This window comes from Panthera onca, chromosome C2 (genome assembly GCF_046562875.1).
Source record: "Panthera onca isolate mPanOnc1 chromosome C2, mPanOnc1 haplotype 2, whole genome shotgun sequence".
NCBI lineage: Eukaryota > Metazoa > Chordata > Mammalia > Carnivora > Felidae > Panthera > Panthera onca.
Genome location: NC_138347.1, coordinates 82,723,067 through 82,731,582, shown reverse-complemented (window position 1 = coordinate 82,731,582; position 8,516 = coordinate 82,723,067). Strand labels below are relative to the sequence as shown.

The 8,516-nt window shown below is 46.7% G+C and overlaps 1 protein-coding gene across 1 annotated transcript; it reads right to left on the bottom strand.

Moving 5' to 3' along the window:
• Positions 1–4,735: 4,735 nt before the first annotated feature.
• Positions 4,736–6,456, bottom strand: MAGEF1 (MAGE family member F1). Its single transcript, XM_060639412.2, has one exon. It carries the CDS (start codon positions 6,182–6,184, stop codon positions 5,231–5,233), a length of 954 nt encoding a protein of 317 aa, XP_060495395.1. The 5' UTR covers positions 6,185–6,456; the 3' UTR covers positions 4,736–5,230.
• Between the last annotated feature and the right edge of the window lie 2,060 nt (positions 6,457–8,516).

Sequence of the window (8,516 nt, the reverse complement as noted above, 5' to 3'; positions counted from 1 at the left end):
AGAGAGCGCAAGCAGGGGATGGGCAGAGGGAGCGAGAGAGGGAGAGAGAGAGAGTCCCAAGCAGACTTTGCACTGTCAGTGCAGAGCCCGATGTGGGGCTTGATCCCATGAACTGTGAGATCATGACCTGAGTAGAAATCGAGTGGGCTGCTTAATTGACCGAGCCATCCAGGAGCCCCTAACCAGGCAATTTGAAATTGCACACCCTTCTAGTACCTGTTCCCTGGTCCTATTTCATTTCTCCCTAGGACATAGATCTCCATCTGACATGCTGTGTGCTATACTTCTTTACCTTATTATCTGTCTCCTAATACTAGTTTGTAAGCTCTGTGAGCACAAGGATTTTTGTCCCTTTTGTTCTTTGCTGTAATCTCACTCCTTAGCATCTGTGTCTAACGTGCCTAACATGTAGAGAAGATGCTCACAAAATATTTGTTGAATGAGTCAATACCTTTCATGATAACAGTTGTTACCATGTGCCAGATACTGTGGCAGGTGCTTGGTAATTCCCTCATTCAGTTTTCAGAGATTTTGAGGTAGGAAGCCAAAACTCAGAGAGGTTAGGTAGCTCAGGTGGCAGAGAGTGGGACTGGAATGCAGGTCCGTCTGCTTCAGGGGCCGGGAGCTTTCCATCTCAGGTCACCTCTGTCCCCATGGGTCCCGGGGATGCGGCCACCGCTCGCTGTGCTCGACACCCAGGAGGGCTCCTGAATACTTTCAGGCTGAGGCTGCTGCTTCCCTTGCACTAACTCCCCCACTGTGGGAAGCACAGAACTGGTGCTTCGGGGGGTCATTTCTCAAGAATTCCTCTCCCTTCTTGTGACCAAAGGCCCATAACCCTACAACCAGAGAAGTCCCCTTGCCCCTCTCCCTCATCACTTTACTCCCTAGCCTGCGTGCTCTAGGTTATGGTATAACTGAGCAGGATGAGAGCTTTTCTTTCCATTTTCCCAAAGGGGGGTTCGTTGCTCCCCAAGAGCCTTCCGAAGACCAGAAGGGTAGAATGCCCACAAGAACCCAGAACGTTTAAGTTCAAGTTCTAGATCTGCTGCTCACTAGCGATGTCATGAGCTTGGGCAAGTCATTTAACTTGTGCATTGACAGAATAGAAGGAATTATTCCTCCCTTGTGGTTTCCCTTATAGCATTGTAATATTGAGGCTGTTGTGCAGATGCGTGAGACAAAGCAGTTTTCATCCTTAGCACCATGCCTGATCCATAAGGCTTAATAAATGCTGGCCGTTATCATTGTCGATCACGACTGGCTTGGGAACTGGGCAGGGTCTGCATTCAGTTGGTAGAATGTGGTGTGGGGTGTCGATTGTAGCTGACCACTACTCCCATCACCCACTAAACTTTTTCCTAGAGTTTCAGTCTTCTGAGTTTGGAATTCCTTGTTCAAAGGCACATAGTCATGATTTTTAAAAGGCCTTGATTAGGACACTTTTCAGAATACCTAACCTTAGTACACTCTGTTTCTGCTGGGAGATGATTGTTACCATCTCTGCTGGGCTGCACAATTTGAGGAATAATTTGTACAAGCAGCAATTGCCACCATGACCAAGGCAAGGAGCATAATTATCTCAAGTGGAAACTGTGATTGAGCCTGTGAATTGAGGCCTGATTTACAGGGGCTCTAGATGAGCTGCCTGCCACCTCTGGGGCACTATGTGCCTCCTACATGTTGGGGCTATAATCAACCTGAGCCTGTTTCCAAACACCCATTCTCCAAGTTCCAGTGGGTCAAAAGTCCCCACTCTGGCGAGTGCTAGGATCTCTGCAGAGGCCGTGGTTGAACTGAGAGCTTCCCATTGTTCAAGACATGATTCACAGTTTTCAAGGAAATTTCCTTCACTGGTTTTGCTTCCGAGTTGCAGCGTGATACGTATGGTTTGGAATAATCCAATGGCCACCACTCCCCCCACAGCAATGCCCTGCTTCTTCAGCCACCGTTTCGCCCAGCAAACATTAGTTCTGCTTGTGCCTGAAGGGGGAGAGGGGGATCCAGACCATTTTTCCCCTTCATGTGAATGACCGTAAGCAACAAGAGACGTCGTCTCTTGCCCTCACTATGGCCAATGTCTGCTATACACATGCGCCCAGAGGCCATACTTTCAGTACTTCTGAGAAGCTGATGATGACATTTGTGACATGGGAGATCTTTCACGCTGAGGCAAGGGTACGAGTTCGGGCAGCCCTTTGTACCATGTGGGAGCAATGCTGGGAATCATATTTGCAGGTCCACAAAGGTTACTTGCTTGTTCCATGGCATGAATGTCTTAATTTGAGGTGTAGTGGAGAGAACAGACTAAACAAGACTGAGGTAACATGGCCTATAAAGGGCAAAACATGCTGAGTTTGAGCACAGAGACACGTTCTACACGTAGTCGACGCTCAGCACACCGGGGAGAGAGTGAGCAGAGCTACAATCAGTGTTAACAGGTAATCCCTCAACTTTATTTTAGCTTCCTTTCTACCCTCCTGCAGGCCAGTGTCTTGTCATAATTAGCCTGGCTACATAATCCTTGTTTGTATCTCCAGAGAGACAGCAGTGTTTAAAGAACATGAGTCCAGAGACAGATGACCCAAGCCTGGAAAGACTCCCAAAAAAGAAGGAAATGTAAAATAGTGAACAGTGCAAGCTTTTGACTCGGACTTCAGTGGCAATCCTTGTTATACACTGTGAGAACTTTCTAGCTTCTCTAACTCTCTTTGCTTCGTGCAAAATGGAACAGGTATCTACCCTGTAAAGTTGCCATTAATTGTTAAAAGCATTAAAAAGCAGGCTTCTCTTAGGTAAATAATGGCAAGGATAAATGGCAAGAATTACCATCTTAACTGTCTATAAAATGGAGGTATTTAGTAATACCTACTTTGCAGTATGGTTGTGAAAAGCAAGGGGGAAATGCCTTTAGCCTATATTAGATGTTTAATAAATGGTACTGTTATTAGTACTGTCTTTGCTAGGTGTTACATGTCTGAGTTTCGGCAGTCACATCTGCTACAGGTAAAATGGGGGAGTGTCCCTATGCTAGGTCACTGCCATAAAGACTACCATGGCGACTGGAGATAATTATACAGGCCCCGCTTGTGTTTTGGAATTGTGATAACTAAAACCATGCACAACATACTGGAAGCCAGGAATGGAGAACAATGTGCTAAAGTGAAACACACTAGATTGGGGGACCGAGGGCTTGGGGTTTTAGTCTTGGTGCTGCCTTTGGCTGACCTAGAGACCTGAGGCAAATCAGCAAGTGATCTGACCCTCAGGTGCACACACTGCTGGTGAGAAAATGCAAATGTGAGAAATTATCACTGTCACTGTTCCTTGAGGGCCAAGCCAGTCTTCCCAAATGAATCTTGTAACCCGGCAAAGTCCTCAGCATACAGTGGGCACTCAATAGTTCTGTTTAATGAATTATGAACTATCCAGAAGTCATCTTTTTATTCACTTGTACACTTTTTTTTGTCCATAAACTTAGAGCTTTTGGTCTCCATCTGGTTTGCTGGATCTCTGGGCCTGTGTCCCAAAGTTATTTGTATTCCACACCGACCTTAACATACTCAGAAATGTTATCTGAACACAGCTGAAAGCAGGGAAAACGGGCAGTAACGAGAAGAAAAGCAGCTCTTCTATGGCAGCTGCAGGGGGGCTGGTTTCACAGTCCCCTCTATACCCATCTCTGGTTTGGTTTCTACTCTCCCTGTTACTCTATGTATCTTTTCTACAGGACTTACCCCCAGAATGAAGGTGGCAGGCATTGCAGAGGCCCCCAGCTGCTTATGTAGATGACCCTTCATGGCTAGTTAACAATGTGAGCAATGCTGGGGTGCCTGGCTGCTCAGTCGGTTAAGCAGTTAAGCTTCTGATTTCGGCTCAGGTCATGATCTCATGGTTCATGAGTTTGAACCCTATAGGGCTCTGGGCTGACAGCTCAGAGCCTGGAGCCTGCTTCCAATTCTGGTGTCTCCCTGTCTCTGTGTTCCCTCCTCCCCCATTTGCACTCGAGCTCTATCTCTCTCAAAAATAAACATTAAAAAAAAAAAAAAAAGAATGTGAGCAATGCTTTACAAGTCTCCTCCAAATGGGAGGTGGCAGGTGGAAAGCAGCAGGTGGAAACAGGGATGAGGGCCCTAGGCTTCCTAGTGCCAGGGGAGAAATCTTGAAGTGGAACTTCTTGGGGTAGTAGGGGATATCACATGAACCCTCCACCCACATGACATATTATTCTAGAATTTTTACAGTATTTGATCTCTGACAGCTTTGGTAGAAGAGGGGACCTTGTAGAGGTTGAGAGAAGGGAGATGGAGAGGACCAAAATGCTAATAGTCACCATCACTGTTTGTGCACTGTAATGAGTTGCCCTGGAACAAGAGCACTGTGGAAGGTAGGGTGTTCTTCAGCTCTGCTACGTATCAAGTTTTCTTCCCATGTTATTGAGGAATATCTGTGACTTTCAGTTCTTTTAAGCAGTCCATTTCCCACTCCCAACTTCTTCCTCTTTTCCTTTCCCTCCCCTCCACATGCCCTATCTTTCTCCTGTACCCCTAAAGTCTGACTACAGGTAATTTCAGGCAAGCCCAATCACCCAGCTGGGTTAGGGGTCCCTCTGTAGCCTTCAACTCACTGCACTGTAACTTCTGATTTACTTCCTTTCCAGTTCTGAAAAGGAGGACCTTTATCTTGTTTAGCATGCTATCCCCAAATGCCCCAAACACCACACAGAAGCAGATGCTCAGCAAATGTTTAATTTATTAAGTGTACCAGGACAGACTTCTAATTTACTGCATTTTCATTTTTCTCTAGGTACTATAATAGCTAAGCAAATAGAGGTACATGCTAGTCTTTTTTCTTTATACAATATAGACAAAAAGCACCGGGAAGCTAGATACCAATCAGCTATACTGCTGAGTTCCTTCAAATCATTAACATACAGCATTACAATGCTGTGTAATTTGTCCAAGATCACACAATAAGATGTAAAGTTTTCAATCCATTTTACAAAACCAGCAAAACTCTACAACAAAATCCTACAGGAAAAAGTAGAACAATCTCATTTATAAACATCAGTGTAACGGTATGTAAAATGTAACAAAACATAGCAAGATACAAAACCTAGTTACACAAATTCAACTTCTAATTAACGGCCTACACCCAATGATACTACTTATGACTCAGACAGTAGCTTTCATAACCAGGAGGACCCTGCTGGCCACCTATCCACCAGCCCTCACCAAGGGTGGATACCAGCCCTTTGATTGGCTCTAGCCCTAGCCCTCATACTGGCCTCAGCTCTGGCCTTGGCCCTGGCCCTGTCGGCTTCGTCTGCCAGGGCCTCACGGTACTGCACTGGCCAGTGGTGGGGTTCTTTCTTATGGAGTTTGGCCACGAACCCCAGGACTTTCATCTTGCTGATTTCCAGGTTGCTCCGGGGACCCCAAGAGAATTCACATTCCGGCGGATTGGTGTGAGGCACCTGCCTGTAATTGAGGTATCGCTGCTGCACGAAATCTTCCAGAATAAGCCTCTTCGGGTACCCAAAGAGGAAGTGATACTTTGACGGACGCATCCCCAACCGACGCAGCATCTCCCAGACCTGTGTCTCCCTGGCACTATTACCTTTCATGTAGATAAGGCCCAAGATCATTATTAAGAGACCCAATCTGGGGCCATCTCCTCCCAGATCCTCCTCCTCCTCCTCCTCCAGAGGTTTTAGTTTGTTGATCAGGATGTAAGTGTGGTGCTTGCGGCCAAGCTGTTTTAGCTCGAAACCAAAGACATACCGCAGATGTTCTGCGGCCCTTGCGATGATCTCAGGGAACAGATCCTTCAAGTCTCCGATAACGTATTTCACCATCTCGAAGCGAGTGATGGGACTCTTCTTCTTGTCCTTCACCAGCAGAAACTGCACCAGCTCGGCCACCGTCCGATCCAGACGGCGGTAGGCCCTGCGCCGGGCCAAAGCTTTGGCTGCCAAGGTCCTCGCGCCTTTTGGGGTGAGGGCGGGCTCCGCAGCCCCCTCCTCCCTCCCGGCGCCAAGATCCTCCTTGGAGCTCTCCTGCAGGAGGGGACTCGGGGCCTCCTCCTGAGAGGCGGTCAGGGCCTGGGTCTCACCGTCACGGCCGCCATCCTTCCCCTCGGCCTGAGGGATGGGGAGAGCCCCGCTCTCGGGTTTCTGCAACATGTTTTCGGGAATGCAGGTGCAGAGCGCGTACACGGGCCGAGGGGTGTGCAAGCCGCTGCGCAAACCCCGGCGGAGGGGTGGGACAATGGCTGAGGCGGCGGGAGGAGGACTAGGAGAAAGGTCAGAGGGGGCTTTCGGGCTGCTGGGCGGCACAGCAGAGGACTCGGGACGGTCGCCGCAACGCCGCGGCACGGAACACCTACGGCGCGGCCCCGGCGCAGGCTCAATGCGCGCCCGCGCTCCCGTTCGCCCGGCCACTTCCGGCCAGCTCAGCCAAGATGGAGGCCGCGGGGCCGCGCGAAGCCCCTCCCCTTCCGGCTCCCTCTGGGTTTGGATTTGCGTGCAAGGGAGGTGGGAAGTGTGCATTCTGCGCTGTCTTTTAGGCTCCAGAGCCGGAGGGGCTAACTAGGGCTTTTTCGTCCAAAGCACGCAGAATGGGAAATGTTTCCATGGACAAGGTTGAAATAGGGATGGAGTACTAACCACGTCTTTTCAGCAAGTGCTTATTTATAAGTGTGTGTATCAAGGATTTTCAGCGATTTTACTGGTTCAAGTGCATAGTGCAGGGAGGTGAAGGCTGGGAGATGAGGCTGTGGGGGCCAATTAGTGAAGAACTTTGAAGAGGACACTAGGGATATTGAAATGTATTCTAAACACGATGGGAAACACTACAGGGAGTTTAAGCAAGGGAGTGTTGGGGCCAGATCTATATCTTTGCAGTTTGCCCGGTGGCAGTTTGCAGGATGGATTGGAGTAGGGACACCGAAAGCTGAGAATCCAGTTTGGAGTATTATTATAGTGCAGAATAGGAACTGAGACTTGGCCTGTCTTGTTCATTGGTGTATTACCAGTGCCCAGAACAGTGCCCGGCACCTAGAGACTCTCCATAAATATTGTAAAATGGATAATGACGGAGTGAGGATAGCATATTATACAGGGATGAAAGAAAAATGATAAGAGATATAATGAAGTACAGCTGGCAGAATTAGCCACTGACTGGAGGAATGGGGAGATTCTTTGACCTCATCAAACTTAGCTAGTCCCATTACTTGTTCTCTTTTTATCCCCAGTTTTTTCCTTTTTCAAATTTTATTTGAGAAACAGAAAGAGCACGCATGGGAGGGTGGGGGGGTGGTGCAGAGCTGGAGAGGGAGAGAGAGAATCCCAAGCAGGTTCCACACTCAGCATGGAGTCTGACCCCACAATCTTGAGGTCATGACCTGAGCTGAAATCAAGAGTCCCACACTCAACCAACTGAGCCACCCAGGTGCCCTGACATACTCCCAGTTCTTTCTCCTCTCTCTCACTTTTCCTTCCTTCCTTCTTTCGTTTCTTCGTTCGTTCGTTCCTTCCTTCTTTCTATTTCAGGGCTCAGCTTAAATGTCACCTTTCCAAAGCCTTCCTTAATCTCCATGTGTGGAAGTTATTTACTGCCATCTCTCAATCACCATAGCAATTTACATTTATTTAACATCCACTTATATAGACCTTATTATGTACTAGGCTCTATTCTAACCAGTTTTAAAATATTAGTTTAATTCTTATTAAGGTAAGTACTATTGTTATCATCATCCCCATTTTATAGATCTGTCTCTCCTCTGGCATTTGCTATTTACTACCTATGTAATGTTGGGCAAGTTACCTAAACACCCTGCCCCTCAGTTACCTTACCAGTAAAATGGATATAATAGCCGTAACGGTATTATGGAGATGATGTGAAGTGATGCGTATATTTAATGCAGTGCTCTACACATATTGAGTGTTCCATAAGTGGAACTATTAGCTATTACTTATTGCATATTTTAGTGTGTGATACTGTGCTAAGTATTCACATGTATTAACTCATCTAGTCATGACAGCCCTGCCACAGAAATGGTATTATCATTCCCATTTTATGAACGAAGTAGCACACAAAGATGTTAAGTAACTCCCCAACATCCCATGACTGAGATCTGAACCATGGAGTATGACTCTAAAGACCATGCTCTTAGCCACCATATTAATCGATGTTAATTATTGTTGACCATACTGTGCTTTGTATTATTATTATTTTTGTGTTTACCTTGTTACCCTTTAAAACCAAACATCCTAAAAGCTAGGGCTATGTCTTTAACCCTTGAAGAACCCCTCAGAATCAGCATTCACTACGTAATTGTCACTGAATAAGTGACAGAAGGCTTTACTTGTTTCCATAGGAAATAACGTTTACTTTAAGTAAATATCTGTTTGGTTTTTCTAGATATAATCATGAGCTCTTCGTTTTAAAGACTTCTGAAAATATATATCCACTAATACTATATGATAAAAATGGACAGTGTGTGAATGAAGAGAA